The sequence below is a fragment of the Ochotona princeps genome, chromosome 1, assembly GCF_030435755.1.
Source record: "Ochotona princeps isolate mOchPri1 chromosome 1, mOchPri1.hap1, whole genome shotgun sequence".
In the NCBI taxonomy this organism is placed as follows: domain Eukaryota; kingdom Metazoa; phylum Chordata; class Mammalia; order Lagomorpha; family Ochotonidae; genus Ochotona; species Ochotona princeps.
The window spans coordinates 44,083,122-44,103,693 of record NC_080832.1 but is presented as its reverse complement, the minus strand read 5'-3'; the positions used below and the strand labels follow the sequence as shown (position 1 = coordinate 44,103,693).

General features: G+C 41.7%; 1 protein-coding gene across 2 annotated transcripts in view; it reads right to left on the bottom strand.

Annotated features, from left to right (window-relative positions):
* The window catches only part of MCM9 (minichromosome maintenance 9 homologous recombination repair factor), a 184,368-nt gene that overhangs the window by 29,208 nt on the left and 134,588 nt on the right, over positions 1–20,572 (bottom strand). The window contains exon 13 of one of the 2 annotated variants that reach the window (XM_058680495.1): positions 4,426–4,571. The exons of the other annotated variant lie outside the window; for it this stretch is intronic. Coding sequence (XP_058536478.1) covers positions 4,454–4,571 — 118 coding nt within the window. The 3' untranslated portion in view covers positions 4,426–4,453. Of the gene's footprint in view, positions 1–4,425; positions 4,572–20,572 lie in introns of those variants that run through there. 2 annotated transcript variants of the gene reach the window in all.

Here is a 20,572-nt window from a genome sequence, read left to right as displayed (position 1 = left end):
ACAGAAAGCTAATCCTGTAATTCTAGGAGAAATAATTCAGTATTTGTTAATTCAGAACTCAAAGTGGCTTTATAAAATATTACTAACAAGAATAGTAAGAACTGATTGTATTTACATGTTTTGTTTAAAAGCTTTTGAGAACAAGCCATAATTACAAAGCCAAGTTTATATTCCTAACATTCAAAGCCAATGCCTTTATGCCCTGAACTAATCCTCTAAACTTATCATTAAATCCCAATGTTAACTTTTATTGCTGAGAAAGATCTGGTTGTTATTATAAAAGCACTGACTGAAGCAAATGCCTTCACTAATTCTGTTTTAGAATAATATCCAATAATAATAATAATAAATAATAGTAAAATCCCTATTTTTCAGATACCTGCTAAGAAGTATGTATTTATTTATTTATTTGCTTTTCTTGACAGCAAGCACTCAGAGTCCACTGTTTCTGGAAAACTGTGTTGTTGTTGCCATGTTAGTGACTTCATCCACAGTCCTACAGCCAAGTCAGTCTGCATTTGTTCCAATCCATGTGAGCTCCAGGCTTGAGAGAGCAGTGGTTTGCACACTGCACACTGTTGTTAGTTCTGACATTCTCTGAAGTAAGTGCAGTCCTGTTCCAGAGAGCATTAGCATATAGTGATATCACAGAACACAGCCTTTATGGGTGGTTACAACATGTTTTACCTGATTTGTAGACATTTTTGGTCTGAGAACCATAGCTCATGGAAGCAACTGGTTAGCCAAAGGTTAAAATCCGAGGGCCTGGCTTCACTTCCTGGCTCCCACTCCCACTTTAGACTCCAGCTTTCCCTCATGCATGCCCTGGGAGGCTGTGAATGGCTCAAATAATTGGGTTCCTGCCTCCCATGTAGATGACCTGGATTTCACTCCAAGATCTTAGCTACAGCCCTTGTTTTGACAGTCTTTGGAAAGTGAGTAACAGGTGAGAGATTTCTCTTTCTTTCTCGTGTTTGCATGTGCATGTGTGTGTATAAAATAAATAGTAAAATTTAAAAATATAAGAATTACAGACCTTGGTCTCAGACCTGTATTTAACTCCAGTAGATTTCTTCTTTTAATTTAAGCCTTTCCCATCATCTGGAATCATCCATAGTCTGAAAGGTTTGTGTAGCCTTGTGTGACAATGTTGGGAGCAATAAAATGGGTGTAGCCCTCATATTTGCTCTTTGCCAACGATGATGCACAGGTCACATGATCTTGTTGAGTAGCTTGATGGCCCAGGAGTCCTAAGCCATGAACAACAAGTGTGCAATGAGCAGCAGTAGAAATGACAATGCCAAAAGATGTAGCAGTGCTGTGGATGAGTTCAGGATACATACATTCTCCCAGGGAGTCAAGAGAGGTGAAGATCTGGATTACACACAACGTACAGACAATGTGATTCCAACAGATTCATCACTACCTATGTGAGGATCTTCAAAGCCACCAGCTGGGGTCAGACACCTCCTTACAACCCCATCTCCTTCTACTCTACTTTGTGTTCTCTACAACCTGACTACTCTCTGCCCTCTCAGCACATCACTGCCTCCCAGCCACAGCTCCCTGCACCTGTGTGGACTGGTCTTCTCTTGAAGAATGATAGTTTCCCTCTGATACATGTACTCCTCAGTAGGCTGAGGGTGAGCTACTCTTTCCTTAGTGCTCCCACAGCACCTTCTGATCCTGCACGCCGAAACTACTCACATTGGATTGAAATGACCCATTTTGACATACTCCTCCTTGACCAGGTTACAGAGCTCATTGCTAGTAAAAATCACATCTTCTCTCTGTCTCAGCCTGGTTACTGCTACATGTGGAATCCAAAGGCCAAATGCATAATGTAGCTTGGACTCAGGAGCAGTCCCCAGAATCAATGAGAGAGAGATGAAGCCCCACGGGCAAATGAGCACCAGAGCCCTGCCCACAGATAGAACAAGGACCAGCAGCCTCGAGTGTCAGCTGCAGAGCCCAGCAGAGCTCCTGGCATCCAGGACAGGACAGGAACTTGAGGGCAGAAGGCTAAGAGTGCTCAGTGGGTCTGAGGCTCTCTCAGCCCTGACAAAGTCATATCAGACTCCTAGCCAGTGCCTTGGAAAGACCTGCAGGCCTAGTGGACCAGGGAGGAGGGGGAGGAAAGAAGACATCTAAAAGATGTAGAAATTTTGCTTGAAGCAACAGGAAAAATAAAAAGCAACTGAGATGTAGATAAGTATTTAACCAGCTATTTCAGGGTTCCCAGTTCCCCCTGCCCTCATCCTTGGTAGTGAGAGCAGGTAGGGAGCTTTGCTCAACTACACAACAAACTGCACTGGGTGTGGGCTGATCTACATGAATTTCCATGTATTCGTTTTTCAATCCTACTTAAGGGAGAGAAAGAAAAAGAGAGAGGTGGTCACACCCTTTCCACACATCCAAATATTAGATGGGAAACACCTCCCAGTGAAACAGTGGCAGTGTTTGGGGGACTCCGGAGCCCTGCTGTCCAGGGATGGGCCTCCTATCTGTATCCATGCAATCCTGTGTTTTGTGAGCTGTTGTGCTTAGGAAGGGAAGGACAGAGCCACACACATGGCATCTCTGGCCTTCAAAAGTCAGCTGCTGCTCCAGCTGCCACCGCGGTGCCTGGCAGACATCATTTGCCTCTTATCAGAAGCAGTGTATGTGAGCAAGAGTGTGTGTGTGTGAATGCCTGTGTGTTCATGCACACACACATTCACTTCTTTCACAGATATTCTGAGCGGGAGGCAGTATGGCATCACAATCTAAAACTTACCCTTAACAGTGAAGGAATGGAAGGTCTGCTTCCAGTCACCCTCTTTGTTGGTGGATGGGAAGTAAACCAGCCTCCTGACTTGAGGGTCTCATTTCAGGTTCTGCTTCCTGGAACATTCTTTTGCCTTCCCAGCCAGCACTCTGGATTGCTATAAAAGGCCCCAGTTTTTTTCACTGTCCTACTTTATGTGGTTTCCGTCTCAAATTCAATTCCAGTTCTTACAGACATGGAAATCTGCCTTAGACTCTGCACTGACCTCTCTGTAAGGCAGAACACAACTGCTTTCCGTTCCTTCTCCCCTCCTCTCAGCCTCCCGACTACACCCTGATCACTGGTGACTCCTCTAACCAGCCCCAGCTGACACCACAGATTCCCACTGAAGCATCGCCTTGACCATTCTACATGAAGTGCCTTCCCACATGTTACTGTCAGCCACTTTTGTTCTTGCAGCAGTCTGGAAATTTACATGGTAATATATATATAGCTCTAGCTAGTTAGCACATATTCATATCTGCAGAGACACTGTGGGAAGGGTATAATATGCATAAATTCATTTGATCCTTTAAGAACTTTTCCATTTTTTCACAAATGGAAAAACTAATGCTCAGAAAGGTTAAGACATTTCCCCAAAGCCACAAAGCCAGTATGCTTCAGAATCTGAATTTGAACCTGTTCCTGCCCCTACTTGTTTCTGAGACCAATGTGGATAACCACACATCAGATAGCCTCCTGCTGAGAACTCATGCAGTCACCACCCTACCTATGTGCCTCTGGCTGCAACTTTCCAACAGCTATCAGGCAAGGTCCCTGACATCACAAATTTTGATTACACAGCTCACACAAACATATTTTTTTTTTCCTGCAATCTAAGTGACATTGTCAAAGCACCGTTCATAAAGGACAACACTAATTAATAATGGCTCCAGTGAAATGTTACAACCAGTTAAAAAGGAAATGCACCTCCACTCAGGCATTCAGATACTCAGGAATGCCACAGTGAGTTTACACAACCAGCAGAATCATTATGGTCCACATAGTGATATATGACCAAATTCCCCTGAACACTGTTCTACCTACAATCCTAGACAACATTATAATCTTTCTCAATATTGTATATTATTACACAAAATTATCAGAGTGTAGCCATTTTCATACACACACACACACACACACACACACAGAGCAGGGGACTAAGATTTAAGTTGTGGAAAAATATTTCCTTTTTAGAATGAAGCTCACAGGAATGCCTCTGACCCTCTTTCAGTAACATCTGTTGGATAGAAACATTTCACAACCCACCATGTATTATTGCCCAAGGATTCTCCCAATATCACAGGCTATAATTTTTTTTGTCAAAGTCATGTCCACAACAGATTACAGTAAGATGGCTCCTCTTACTTCAAATGCAAGCCATCACTCATGTGGCAGTCAATCCTAGGACATTCATAAAAATAGGAAGCATTGGGACCATAACTAAATATTTTGACTAGAAATGTGCCTTTGCTTTAATGGGACATCCTGACATAAACAAATATTTACCAAAAGTACTTCCTGAAAGAGAATATGGCTCCATCTGTGAGAAATCATCAATGTTTTCTTTTCCCAAACACCTGCTTTCTTCCTTGAGAATTTAGACTCTTTTTGGTTGCCAGTAATGAGCACCTGCTGACCATGGATTTATTTATCCAGGTAAAACGAAGAGGTAGGACTCACCTGGGAGTCCAAGTATAGAAGCAGTTGACAACTGGTGTTCAAGACCCAGGTGGTTCCAGAATCTAAGTCATCTTCTTGATGTCTGAGGGAAGCAGAGTCTAACATAAGAGATCCAGTGCTAGGACATTCATTGAGAAGTGCAGGAAATACCCACAGAGGAGTAGTGGAGGGAACAGAGCAGGCAAGTAGTAAAGGAATCGTGACTGAACCACTCACCAGTGAGTGGAGGCAGCAGAATCTCCCAGGGAAATTTGAGGAAATGATACAAAACATAAACCCCAGAATTACCCTACCCAAAGGGTAAGGAAGCTGGGATGGTGACTGTACACCAGTTCCTGTGAGCCCTTGATTGAAAGCTGTTCTGAGAACCATAAATTCCCCAGTATGCTTAGCCTGCTGGGAATTCTGGAAAAAATGGCGTTTAGCCTCAGACATGTGCACCTTGGCAATTCGAGTTAGCCAGAGCCACAGAAAGACTGGCGGGATCCAGGGAAAGTATGGCTTGGGCACACACTGACAGTACCAGCTGCTCATGTACAGGATAGCCCTCACTCGAGGGTGCAGAATCCACACGACACAGTCCTCTCCTCATCTCTGATTCATTGAATTAGCGCTTGCCACACATTTCTATATTTCCCAGTTCTAGTTTTTTTGTTTTTTTTTTTTTTTCTGATGCAGAGCTTATCTTGCTGGGCCAGCTCACAGATCACCCAGTCAGCCTCTGGACCTGGCTCTTACCTCTGAGTATGAACAGTCAAGTGACATGGAGCATGGGCATGTCAGCTAGAGAACAGGGTAGGTGCTGCAAGCAGGGTAAAGAACTTTTGCAGGTCAGATAACATGTGGGCGCTGTACCATTTTTCTACATGAAGATTGATGGCAGAGTTTTGTCTTTGTAAGGTTATTTATGTGTCTATACACCTCACCCAGGAAAACAAGTGAGGCCTATAGTCATTAAAATACAAAACTTGTGGAACCACAGGCTAAGCTGCTCTTATCAAGTGTGTATCCCACACTGTAGCACTGCTTGGGGTCCAGGCTGTTCTGCTCCTGATCCAGCTCCCTGCCGGTGAACCTGAGAGGATAGCAGAAGATGGTCCAAGAGCTTGGGTCTCACCAATCACATGGAAGACCTAGGTGGGGGTCCTGGCTTCTGGCTTTGGCCTGGCCTGCTACCAGATACTGTGGTCATTTGGAGAGTATACCAGTGAATGGATGATTTTCTCTCTCTCTCTCTATCACACACACACACACACACACACACACACACACACGAGTACTTTTCTTTCTCTCTTGGCACACTCTTCTGTCTGTCGCTATGCCAAACACAAAAATTTTAAAAGACATTTAAAAAGCTAAAACATGCAAACCTTAAAGCTTTACATATATATGTGTTCCTCTTATAATTAACATTTTCTTCAGTTTTGTCCTAGTTTAAGGCTTACACTTTAACTTCTGCCATTTCTTTCTTCTCCCTTGATTGTTACCTTTTTTTTTTTTTTTAAAGATTTACTTATTTTTATTGGAAGGGCAGATTTACAGAGAGAAGGAGATCTTCTGGTCTCTGTTTCACTCCCCAAGTGGCCTCAAGGCCTGGAGCTGAGCCAATGCGAAGCCAGGAGCCAGAAGCTTCTTCTGGGTCTCCCAAAAATTTCCTGGCCAAGCTTTGCAGTATGTTCCTGGGTCTGTGGATGCGCTAAGGTTGACTTTGTCAACAGTAGACCTTGAAAGATTTTCTCAACCCTGGAATAACAAAACAACCAACTTCTTAGAACTATCAAAACCACTCAAATGACACCCCCGGACACTCCTCCGCACACATGGGGTCTCTAGAGCCATCACATCATCGTCCACCATACCTGGGTGCTGATACAGTTATACAGCAAGGAGTGGTCTCCCTGCTCCCGCCTCCCCTACGGGCACAGGGAAAAAAGAAGGAGACATTCGTCCCACCCACCTTCCTCCCTACCTGACTCACCCCACCCTAATCAGAGGCCCATATGGGTAAGCATCCTTCTCAACTATGTAAACAATAAAAAATTTAAAATAGAAAATTCATCAACATGGTAGAGAAATTATTAAATTGGGGCCACTGCTGATAATAATAAAAATACAGTTTTGGAGGAACTGGATAAATGACAATAGCTTTCAGTGAGAAAACGACCTATAAAAGTATAAGCCTATGGTTAATGGGCCATAAACCTTTGAAATCCAGAGTAGTGTAGCTACAGCTGTTTGTAAGTGTGAAAACAGTATGACACAGAGTTTTAGAAAAGCGGGATGGTTGGGCTTTGAATTCATGGAAACAGCATGGTTGTTGGCATGGTCCTGTGACAATGAACATGTGGAGCAGAAATGATTTCCGTGGTGCTTTAGGGAAACAGTTTCATTAGAAGTTTCAGTGTGAATGGAATTGCTGAACTCTAAGAGGGAAGATGCTTCCTGGAGGAGAAATAGCCAGATGTTCAAGGTCCTGTCTCAGGATGTGAAGAATACATCTCGTTGATATTTTCACTGAATAAAAGAAAGTCTCCAGGGAAGATTATTCAAAGAAAAGTGACAATAAAGAACTTTCTAAAGTGATCAGAATTCTGTCTCTTTAGTAAATGGTCACCTATGAATTGCCTTTGTTCACTTTGAATGCACATTATACTTTTTATTCAAATTGATAGTAGCAACATAGCCTGGAGTAATGCTCTTTAAATTAACTATAGAGCTTCAAAAGAAGGGCCTATTATTCAACTTCAGACAACCTGAGGTTTCTGATCATGTCCTGTTACTGCCTAGGAAAGAACTGGATGTAAAACTACTTCAGGGTAACAGCTGCTCAGGAGCTCCAGGGTTCTCCGACCCAAAGGCAGCCCCTCCACTGCACTTCAGCCCAGCTTAAACATAGCCAGTCCTGTCCTGTCTACTCAGATCTCCAAGTCTGACCACTGTACTCTGTATTATGCATTACCATGTTTGTTCTTTATCACCCTGTTTGTACTAGCTCATCCTCATTGGGAAATCCATTCATTTAATAAGTGCCAGAGATTTATCACACGGCATCAACAAATGGGAGAAGAGGTTAAAAAAATAACAGGTATAATAATAAATAGTAGGTTGCATGGAGAGGTAATATGTGCTCCCACTAAAAGAAAATGCACTATGAGAGACTGAGGAGTCGGGTGGCTTGTAGTCAGTATTGTGTTGCATCTGGCTTACACAGCTACTGAGAGCCGAATGTGGCATTTCATTCCTTCTGCATGTCAGCAACATCAGTTTGGTGACAGCACCTTGAAATCACCAAATATTCACACCATACAGATTGGTAAATACTACATACTACAAAGTGTGGCCTTTTCTTCCTATGTAGGCTATTAAAAATAATTTACCAGCATACCGTGGGTGTAATTGTAAAACGAACACTGGCGTTGGAGCAAACACAAGGCAGAGGTGAGGCAGCAGGCCTGCTGGGGTTTTGGAGAGTATCTGCAGCCATGAAAAACCACTGCCAGAGGCCCAAAGTCAGAGGGAGGCCAGTGTGTCCTCCGAAGAGCAAGGAGTGCCGAGGAGGCAGGAATGGAACAACTGAGAGACCCACAGCAAGATGAGCTCAGCGGGAAATCTGAGAGCAGGTTGTGCAGGACCTTGCAGGACACTGGAGAGATGTCAAATTTTATTGTAAGTATGACAGGAAGCTCTTGGAAGCTTTAGAACAGAGCAATGTTAGGAACTGACTTCCTTCTAAAAGCAACACTTCAACTTCTCTTTTGAATACAGCTTGAGTTGAAAGAAGATGACAAGAACAGAGAGGACGTAAGTAAGCAGACCTGCTACAAAGCACGATGGCGTGGGGAAAAGGCATTAGACATGGTAAGAAGCAGTTGGGTTCTAGAGTATTTTGAAGGAACAAAGAGAATGTGCAGATTTATTGGATGCAGAGTGTGACAACAGAGATGAATTTGCTAACTTATTAAGCTTTGGGGCTTGAGCAAAAGGACAGATGCAGTTGCCCTCAATTGAGAAGTGAATTAAGCATGAGAGCGGGCAAGCCGTGGAGGCACAATCAGAAGTTCTGTCTCAGATTAATGGAGACAGAGATATCTGTTACACTGAATAAGAGTTGCATGGATGTCTCAATATCAGGAGAGAGATGTGGCCTGGAGATAGACATCTGAGAGGGATAACTGGCATTTAAAGTTAGAGCACTGAATAGTAACACCAAAGGACATACTGGTAATGAAAAGTCTGAGGTTAACAGACTAAAGGGAGGAGAAGGAATCAGCAAAGGTGGGCAAGAAGATGTAGCCAGAGAGCTATGAAGGAAACCCAGAGTAGGGTGCCCTGGAAGCCAATTAAAGAGATTGTATTGAGTACAAGGATTTTTACAGTACAAGTACAGTTATATTTGATGCAACTGATAGAACTGGTAAATCTAGAACTCAGAGTTGATCATCATATCTGGCCAATTTGTAACCTTGACCCGATATTTTCAACAGAGAGGAGTCTCACTGGAGTGGGTTTAGGAGATAATGGGATGAGGGACAGTGAGCCCTGGAACTTTCAAAAGTGCGTCCACCGCAAAGTAGAGCAAAGAAATTGGGTGATAGCTGGTAAGGGAACTGGATTCAAGAGCAGGGTTTTGTATTTGAAGATGAAAGAAATAATAATAAGCTTGTATGACAGGAGTTAAACAGTAGTGAAAGAAGCTTCAGGAAACGAGAACTTTAGGCTCTCATGCCTCTCTTCGCTGCTACCTTCATTTCCTTCCTTCCAGACCAGGAGTCTGCACTGGCTATTTCAGTTTTGCTTTTACTAACCCCCAAGAATGCCTAGGTTTTGTCATTCCTTGCTTTCCTCTCCACCATTCTCTTTCTACTCAAGAATGTGGGAGTTGCCAGTGGCTTCACTACAATAGGGTCATGATACTTAACCTCTCCTGAACCCATAGACCATCCAAGTGTTCTTTTATTTTTATACTCTGCCATGGTTCACTTCCTAGCAGGTGACCAAGAGTGTTTACCTCAATTTTTAAGAACTATTATTCAGCATGCATTCAAGTTAAGTGAGCCACAGCCATGTTCCTGATAGTGGGACCTAACATCCACCCCATTGCTTCCCCCAGCACTGCCCTGGCTCTGAACAGAGGACTGTCACTCTACTGAAAGGGCTGTTGTAAATGTCTGCCATTTTCTTGTTTCCATCTTTAATTTTCAAAGAAATCCCTTCCCTCACTGTTTCTAAAAGATAAAGTACTCCATATTATTTCAAAGATAAACGATTATACTTGGACCATGATTCTATTATCTATTCCATTTACTGTTTTTTCCACCAGTTAATATCACCCAAACCAATCACAACTTAAGCATGCCCACGCTTTTCAATTCTTTCTCTCTTTCTAGAAGTAACCCCTGTGCTCGTTCTTTTGCTTTACTTTATAAGTTTTTACACAAATGTACTTATCAAAGTGTGTGTGTATTTGTGTGTGGCTGCCACACAAGAGTATTTTAAACTTTGTGGGAAAATGGAAAAGATGCTTATTTTGTGCAAATTTTGAATTGCATGAGTACTTTTTTTAAAATAATAAACACTGTTCATGTACCTTAAGACTCCTCACATTCATGGATTTCAACATTTTATACCAAAATAAACTTACCTTTAAATTTCATTTTGCATAAGCATTTGAAGCATCCTCATTTTCATCTCTTAAACCATAAGTGCTCAACTTTTGATAAACTTGAGATACTGTTTTTGGACTTTAGACATAATACAACCATAGCTAAAAACAGAAGCAAAAACTTTGCCACTACCAGAAGATAAGTGCACAAATTTTCTGAGTTGTAGCCTTGTGACATCAATAGGGAAGGCTACTAGTGTGTTTTGGAAATTTGGAGTTAGAGCATTGGGCATAAAGATGGCCTGGAGTGAAAGGCTGCTAGTCACTTCCTCTTCTTTTTAAAAATATTTTATGGTAGAATCAAAATGGTGGAATAGGGTGAGGACATGTTTAAACATATGGAGAAATATTAGCCAGGATGAAGCAGAGAGGGAACAATCCAAGAAATAGGAAAACACAGATTGACAGCAGAGGGGCACCTGGAAACTGATGGAACTATGAAAGCAGCAGAGACAACGGTGCGGTGTTGCAGTGACCAGATACCCTAGTGGCGTTCAGCAAGCAGCAATCTGAACTGCAGCAATGGCTGGAAGTCCACCAGCAAGCAGGTGGAAACAGGAGTTCACCAGGAGTTCAGAAGGTGAACAAAGACCTGCCCGTGCTGCTGGTTTGATTAATTTGACCAGGCGCAGAGGTAGAGTGGAAAATCCGAAACAGGCAATGGAGAAATAGGTTAATCTCACAGCCCAAAAACCCAGTAGAGCTGAATTAGGGGGCATAATGTGTAGGAAGACAAAGGCTAGGGGACAGCATTGCACATGCACTAAGCTGGGAGTGAACTCATTTCTGGCTCAGTGAACTGCAGCATGGCATTCTACAGGTTCCACCCAAAAGAGGTCCAGGTAGCCCTCAGACCTATCGGCCAGCATACCAAGAACTCGACCAGTGGCACATAAGGTATATAAGGTGACAGCAAGCAGATCAAGAACTCCACTAAAGGCACATAAGGTGCTATTTTGCACAGTGTAGCAAAGGCTTTGAGACTTCACTGACAACAATAAGCTGTGCATGCACTGAGTGGGGAGCAAACTCACTGAGCTAAGTGAGATACACAGGAAATATAATACGGATTTTGGCATCTTACAACTCAAAATAGGTCCGTGTGGCCCTCAGACTGGTAAGTAGGTTCTGGAGAGATCAGAACTGCAAGCAACCTAGCTATATAGGACATCTCATATCTCCCTAATTCTGGGACAGCTCAAACCGAAAGTGGGAGGAAGGACATCCAGACAATGGTGCAGCCTCAACACAGTATCACAGGAAGTGGAGACTGGTGAGAGAGGAGCTGGGGCTATGAAGAAAATGGTGGAAGTCTAATGTAAGAACCCAGACCTAGAACTTACTGGAGACATTGACACAAGTGACTGCAAACAAAGAGCTGTGTAGTAACTACAATAAGTAAAATTGAATTGTAGACCTGTGGGTGACACAGCTTGGAAACCTGCCCCAAGGAGAAGAATCTGACAACCAGAAGTACAATGACCAAGAGCAAAAGAAGACACAGAGGCACAAGGAATATTACTGAAGACTCCCCTGCAAAGGAGAAAAACCCTTGGCCAACCTCAGAGTTCACTGAGGAAAACATTGAGAAAATGGGGGATACAGAATTCAAAACACTTGTTATAAAACTTATCAACAAAGACAAGCAGGTAACACTGGAGTTCAAAGAATGCAAGGAATATGTCACACTGGAAATGAATCAAATGAAAGCTGATATCTCAGAAATGAAGAATACAGTGGAGCACATTAAAAGTACAGTGAAGAATCTCCAAAATAGAATGAAGGAAGCAGAAGAAAAAATCTCAGAAATGGAAAGTATTTCCTGTCATCAGGGGGAAACAAACATAAAGCTGGAAGCAGAGCTGGATTAGGCCAAAAAAAGTATTCAAGAATTGAAAGATACTATTAATGAGGCCAAATATAAGAGTTATGGGAGTCGCAGAAGGTGCAGAAAGAGAGACTGGGATTAAAGGTGTATTTCATAAAATAATAATAAAGGAAAATTTCCCTAATCTCGAGAAAGAATTTGGAAACAGCATCCAGAAGGAGCACAGAACTCCCAACAGGCCTGACCAAAAGCGATCTTCACCACGACATATGATCATCAAGCTCTGTTCAATCCAACATAAGGAAAAGATCATTAAATGTGCACATGAAAAAAATCAACTGACATATAAAGGAATGCTAATTAAACTCACAGGAGACCTCTCGCACAAGAAACTCTACAGGCCAGAAGAGAATGGAACAAATATTCCAGATTCTAAAAGCAAAAAATTTTGGCCCAGGAAAATGTACCCAGCAAAGCTTTCCTTTGTCCTTGAAAATGAAATAAAATTCTACCATAGTAAAAAAAGATTAAAAGAATATGCCTCTTCCAAACCTGCACTACAAATGATACTTCAAGATGTTCTCTTAACAGAGAAAAGGAATAGTGCCCTTCAAAACCGAAGGTAAATGTGAAGAACATCCCACTCACATAAAAACAACCAATGAATAACCATTGCTAAATGACAGAACCAAATTACCACCCATTCATATTAACCCTGAATGTAAACGGCTTAAACTCATCAATCAAATATCACAGATTAGTAGACTGGATTAAAAACACAAAACTCATCTATTTGTTGCCTACAGGAGACACGTCTCAGCAACAAAAATCAGTGGAAACTATATCTCACATATTTGATTTTTTTTAAGTTTTATCTCTTCAAAACACTTTCTCATTAAATTCTCCAATGACTCACAGATCATACAGTGGCATCATTGTCTTTAAGAAGGTTCTTGATCTCCTTTTTCATTTCTTCAGCGACACATTAGTCATTTGGTAGCATGTTATTTTATTTCATGGCATTGTAAGTTTCTATTTTTTCTCCCTGTTGTTGATTTTGTTTTGTGGCTTTTTATTTAATGGGATGTATAGTAACCGTGTAATGGAGACTATCATATCCAGTGGCATATTGTTTGACGTAATGGCATTGTAAATTTGTGTTTTTCTTCCTGTTTTTGACTTCGTATTGTGGCTTTTCACTTGGAGGGTTGATAGTGACTGTATAGTGGAGACTGACGTGTCCAGATGTGAGGATATGGTGCACTGTACATCTCTACTTCCAGACTGAGGATAGACTCCCAGTGAAACTGTTGGATGTGTCTTGACAATGGAATCTGGACTATCATGCCATTATCCATGCCCACAATGATGGACTTATGATTGTTTATGGGGAACTATACTGTTGTAATGATACAGAAGAACTCAGATTTGGGGGAGGGGTTTAAGGGAGCAGGTTTGGGAAATCCCAGGGCCTACAGAACTGTATTATAAAATGAGAATAACTATAACAATAAATGAAAAAAATGTTATATTTGTTACATTCTTTCTAAAACTTTCTAGGTAACACTTAATAATTTACACCTTTGGGTCACAGTGCAACATTTGGACAGAGATATAGAGCCTTAGTTGGCCAAATAGGTGAGCAGCATCCCCACCGTCCCCCCTCTGCTCTGTGTTTAGATTTGCCAGTTCCTCTCCCCCAGGGCTTTCCCTATGATAGAACACTGCTGTAATCTACAGTCATCCACTATGCTGTGGAACACTAGAACCTCCTACTCCTCTCTAGTTTCGTGTTTATTCAAACTCTAAAAGTTTAGACAGACTTAGGCGCGGCGGCATGGCCTAGCAGCTAAAGTCTTCGCCTTGAACGCACCGGGATCCCATATGGGCGCCGGTTCTAATCCCGGCAGCTCCACTTCCCATCCAGCTCCCTGCTTGTGGCCTGGGAAAGCAGTCGAGGACAGCCCAAAGCTTTGGGACCCTGCACCCATGTGGGAGACTTGGAAGAGGTTCCTGATTCCCGGCTTTGGATTGCCGTTGTGCTCACTTGGGGAGTGAATCATCGGACAGAAGATCTTCCTCTCTGTCTCTCCTCCTCTCTGTATATCTGACTTTGTAATAAAAATAAATAAATCTTAAAAAAAAAGTTTAGACAGACTATTTTTTAACTTCCACATATGAACAAAAAACATGAAATATTTATTTGCCTTTCTGTGTTGGGTTTCCTTCGCTTTTTTTTATGACTGAGTAACATTCTGTTTCATGTGTTTACCACATTTTATTTTCCCTGTCCATTCATTCACCTATGGATACCTAGGTTGATTCCCTATCTTGTCTGTTTTGAATTGTGTAATGAACATGGGAAAGTAGGTAACTTTGTAATAAACTAATTTCCTTTCCTTCAGATACATATCTAGAAATGGGATAGTTGGCTCGTATGACAGACCTAATTTTAGTGTTTTGAAGAACTTCCATACTATTTTGTGTATTTCTGTACTGATTTGCATTCCCACCAACAGTGTATGAGGCCCTTCTTTGTCCCATCCTTGCCAACATCCCTCTTCCAGCTCACTGAGGGTTAGCCGTGGCAGCCTGAGCAAAACACTGATGGTTTTACTCTCTTCACACAATCTTTAATTTCTACTATAGCCTCTATAATAAATGTCTGACTAGGTAATAGCATTGCTGGATTTCAGTATAAAGTATTATTGCCTTTTTACTCATTGTACCAAACTAAGCTGCTAGAACAATTATCTTGAACAAGCAGGACTCACAGGAAACATCCAAAAGTCAACATAGCTGAAGGGCATGCTGAGGGAGACAAAGTCAAGGTGAAATACTAACCATCAAGAATATCCTCAAAGTTGTCTACACAGTTAGTTCTCAAGTTACAAGGGAAGTGAAAAGGAGAGAGGACACATGTCAGCAAAGCTGGGGCTAACCCAGTAACTCAGCAGGGACCTCAAACAGACAAGACACTGACAGCTGAAGATGATGGAAGCCCCAAGCGAAGTATGTGCATTTTTTACAACTATGTACTTTCAGTAACTGTAGTTCAAAGTATTATCTTTTATCAGGTTAAATAAAAATGCAGATTTTTTTTTACATTTCTGTGCATTGTTTCCAAACTTTCTAGTTCTTCTTACCATTTCTGGGGAGAGGAGGAAGATAAGGGGAGAAGCCATACCTAGCCTCCCAACCACCCCAGTACCTGAAGATGGGGAACAGCCAGATGATATCAACCCAGAATCACAATGTGGCACACGCTCCAAGGGTTCTACCCAGGAGGATGCAATCGTTCTGAAATGCTGTCAATCTCACTGATCTATGGATTAGGAAACCCTTCCAATGACCACTGGCTGACACAGTCGAACTTAGTGTTTCCATTCACCAAGATATTTGCTGTCATGATTTGGCTGGGGTAGTTGTCCAATATGTTCTGTTCTCCATTCTCTGCTATGATGCCAGATGTCCTCTCTGCAGGCCTTAATGGGCTACCATATCCTTTATGTGCACCAAGGCCTGCAGTCCACCACTCTGTCCTTTGCACTGAGGAGGACCAGTTCTCACAGGCGGGCCCAAGGACCCAGGCCAGGAGACCCAGGCCCTACCAGACCCTCCCACTCCTGGGGCTCACGAATCCAGCACCCACTTTGCAGGGGCTCACAAACCTAACACCCACGGTGCAGGTGGTCCCTAGGACCTACCCCCAGGTGACCCAGGGTCCCACCAGACGAGACACCCAGCCCACAGACCCGGCACCCACCGCACAAGGACCTGGGCCTGGTAAGCCTATGAAGTTATAACAAAGAACATTTCATTGTTTTAAAGGAGAAGGGCATATGTCACTTAAAAAATGTTACCAAAGGTGTATTAATATCGGGGAAAAATTTTTCCTTCTACTTTAAAGCAGGTGAAACTGGTCTAAGGCCTTAGGCCTCAGCATCTATGTTGAAAACCCAGAAGAAGCTCCTGGCTTCAAACCAGAAAGTTTTCAGCCATTTGGGAAGTGAACCAGTGAACCAATGAATAGAAGATCTCTCTGCCTCTCCCTCTATCTTTGTAACTTCGAATAATAAACAAGAAAAATAAACATTAAAAAAAAAAAGAAAAATCAAATGAGTTGGGCTTGTTGTAATGGCTCAGTGGCTAAATTCTTGCCTTGTATGCACCGAGATCCCATATGGATGCTAGTTCAAGTATTGGCTGCTCCACTTTCCATCCAGCTCCTTGCCTGTGGCCTGGAAAACCAGCAGATGATGGTCTAAAGTCTTGGGACTCTGCTGTAGCCTCCTAGCTTCAGACTGGCTCAGCTCTGGCCATTATGGCCACTTGGGGAATGAACTAGCAGATGGAAGATCTTTCTCTCTGTGTGGGGTCTCCCCAACAGATTCCTCTAGTACCTCGTTGCTGGAGGTGATGAGCCTGCTGCCCGCCATCCAGCCTCCTGGCTTGCAAGAAACAAACAGATGGACAGGGATTCCATCTAAGCAGTTCCACTTTATTTGGGAAATTCAGTTTCTTACATTGAAAAGAGAATTTCCTCAGGCCAGGAATTCCAGGATGGGAGCAACTAGTAGCCAATTGTCATTAGCGCAATTGCGGAAGCCACCGCCCATAGGCCAGGGGTAGGTGAGTGAAATGGCCCTGGACAACCAGTCTTTCTTTTAAACGACTTGACCCCTGCCCTGGTTCACACCCAGGGCTCTGCCCTTGGCCGCCATCTTGCTCGCCACTTGTAACCCAGTGACCTTGACTGTTAGTTGCCATCCTGTTGACTTAGTGACCTCTTCATCCCTGAGCCCCCCATTTCCGTATCTCCTTCTCTCTGTAAATCTGCCTTTCTAATAAAAATTAAAAAAAAATTTTTTAAAACATCAGTGAGCTACCAATATACCTTCCTAGGTAGGACACAGAGATCAGTTACTCCTCACTCAGATATTGAAGATTTCTCTGCACACCCCTCCTAAAACTGTTCTGCTCCTCAATTGTTAACATATGGCATGTTAGAGTTATAAGCCTGTTTGGATTATCCTAAAATTCGCGAAGTTCAGTAAAAATCACGCTTGAATACTATAAGCTGCTAAATATAAAAATGAAAATTGACATGAGACAGCTGAACAGTACCCTATAACCATTTTAAGGTTTATAGCAGCCAGTTGCGTATAAACTAAAATTGAAATGTCAATGAAGTAGTTACAGGATGTGGTTAAGAACTTGCATTTTCTAACATATTGGTCATTCAATACCATGTCAATTAATTTCATGATGTTGTAAATTGCTGTTGAAATTATGTTGTGGCTTTTCACTGGAGAGAATGATATTCTACCAGCTCTATTTTCAGATCAGGAATGGTTTCCCAATGAAACTGTTGAATTGATCTGGACATTAAGATGCTGGACTCTCTGCATGGTTCTTGCCCGCAATGAAGGAACTGAAGAACCTCAGTATCAAAATCCCAGCCATTTGTTCATGGCTCATTGCTACTAAGAAACTGTGTGAGCTTGCAGGCCAAATGGCCTATGTGACCTTTAGCAGCCTATGTGATCTTTATCACTGATGGGCCCCAATTCTTATTAATCAAGGCCCACCTAAGTCTGGTTATCTTACAGATGGTTCCAAGTAATTAAGTGGGTGCTTACCTTAGTTGCTGGAAGCATGGGCTGTCCAGCCTAGATAGGTAAGGAATGTATGGTATTTCCCCTCACCTTGAAGACTGTTGTGAATTGCCCCTTTTCAAGCTATTGTGGACTGCCCTTATAAAAACCCTATGAATGTTCTGTTCGGGGCCACACTCCAGTAAGGGATGTTGGTTCCAGGTGGCTGGCCAGTTTGTCAGCCAGCTGCCTGCTCTCAACCAAGAACCCAGGCTCAGCTTTGCTGAGCTTACATAAACCATCCTTGTGCACTTGGATCAACTTCAGACTCCTGGTGATTTCTGGGGATCTCAAAATCTGGGCACAACAGAATCATGACTGGTTATAAACTGTACTACTGTAACAATATGGAGGAAATCAATATGGGGAGAGGGCTTGGGGAGAGGTTAGGGGAATCCCAGAACCTATGAAACTGCATCATAAAATGAAAAATAATAAAACTAGAGGACTTAGAAAAAATCAGTGAGTTAGGCTTTCAGTTAGAGAATTTAGAGGGAAAACTAGAAAATATACCCCTAGAAACAGGAAGGAGTAAAAACTGACAACAAAGGCATAACAAAGATAATGAATTAAAGCCAAAGTCACTTTTTGGAAACTTCTTATCTACAAATCTCTGGTGATGCTAATCAAGAAGAAAACAAGGAAAATAGAAATAATGTTTATGATGAAAATGGAATGCAACTACACACAGCAGGTAAAAAAAAATCTGAAAATACTGAGAACAAACTTTATGCTAAAAACTCACTTAGATAAAATGGACCAATTCCTAAAAATACACAGTTGAACAATATATACTGTATTTGTATGGACTATATATTTTCTGAAGTTATCAGTTTTTATACACATACATCTTGTAGACATACATTATCTTTGACATATGTAATATCAATATTTCTCATAAAGAAACATGAAACCAAAATAGTTAGACATGGTCTATAAAAATATTCAGAGAAAAGATGATCATAATCTTGAAACAAGAAAATTCATAGAGTGGAGAAAGAGAGAGAAACTGCTTCCAATTCAGCTCATGAAGCCTGAGTAACTCAACTAACGAAACCAGACATGAAGAGTACAGGGAAGGAAAAGTACGTGCCAATCTCACCTAAAACACTGGCTGGCTGAATCCCATACAGTCGCATGATTTTTATCCCAGAAATCTGCCACACCGAAGGATTAGAACAGACAACCCATACTCTCCTCTGAAAAAGCATAGAAAAATCAGTTTGCATTTTCCATCAAATAAACTTCCTTTTCTAGGTTCAAGAGAATCTACCCAAAATTGCAGTAAACATAAAAAAAATAGAGATTTTAAAAACATTCTCTTTAAACTCAACAAGGGAAGAGTGCCAGAAGTTTCTACTTTTGTAAGTTCTAGAAGTGCTAGACAATGAAGATAGAAAAGAAAATATAATAAAATTTCCATGTTTAACCAGCTTTCTTTGACTTTAACATTAAAAAAATGTTTCCAAATAATCAAAATAACTTGATTTTGAGGAAACATTGTGTAAAGGCTGCAAAATAAGGGAAAGTACTCACTATTTATATACAAAGGGAATCCACAAGTGAAAGAAAAAATTGGAGAGTTCAGAAAGGAAAGTGGATAAAATAAAAATATGCAAACCCAAATTCATTGCCATGCACTGTCAGCAACTAACAGAACATGTAATGTATAAAAAGATATAATTTACATATCAGCAAAAATGCAAAAAGCAATGGAATAAACCTATGAAAATATGAGTAAAGTCATAATGAAAAAAGTTAAAGAGATTTATTAATATCAAAGAAAGGGAAAGGGATGGAGGAAGGACATGTCATTGTGTTCTTAGAAATGTATCTACAAATCACAATGAATTTGTTAAATATTAATCTAAATTTAAAATTTAAAAATTAAAAATCTATTAGAGTCAAATAAATAGGGAAATGTATTATGTTCACAGATTGAGAGTCCCAGTGTTATAAAGCTGGCAATTCTTTCCAAATAACCTAAATTTCCAATGCAGTTACAATAAGAATTTCAGGATGTGTGGACATCATGGCTAAGTGCCTAAAGACTGTGCGTTCCACCTAGCCCTATTTGCAAACTCCAGCATTTTTAGGGCAGCAATGTCCTTGGGCTCTGCGTGTGAACATCTCATTCTTTTAAAAGAAAGCTGTTTTCCCATTTCCTTGAAACTGAGGTGAAGCTACATAATCCCATTCTGTCTAAGGAGGAGCAAAACAAAATTTGACATGGAATTTCTAATTGCTAAAATATGAGAGCTTCCAAGAATGGACCAGAGGAGCATCAGTTCCTCAAACATTCCTTCATCATAAGTCAGACCTATCCCATCAAAACATCCTTTTTTCCACACATTCTCTCTTTTTTTTCTTTTTCTCAGACACCAGAATAAGATTGTGATGACTGGAGCTGTGGAAGCCACCTTGTGAGCATGAGGTAACAAGTAAAAGGACCAAAGCCAATTCAACAAGGGTAACAGAATAGAAAGACACAAAGAGGCTGGGTCCTTTGTTGAAAATACTGGATACTTAAATTTTTAATGTTTAAATAATTACCAAGCAGTTGTAGTCTGTAAACAGAATATTTCCTGATAAACCAGTCGTGTAGTAAAGTTAAAGGCAAACCGAAGGGAGGGGTCTGGGCCTTGGGGTTGGGGGCGGCTTGCAGCTCCCTACAGTGTGGCAGCTGTAGGGGGTGCCCCTGCTGGGTGGGATCCGATGCTGGGGACTCAGGCCAAAGCCACTGGCGAAAGGCAGTGACTGAGTCCTTGGCTTTGGGCAGCCACTGCACCAAATGGTGCCAGGCTCTGCCTGCTGGCCAGCCAGTGGTGAGCTCTGGGGTTTTTAGGATATGAAATTGCTGCTTAGGGACACCCATGAATAAGGCCAGTTTTAGTGTAGGTGAGAGATAAATTCTTGGTGACTTCCAGTAACAAGGT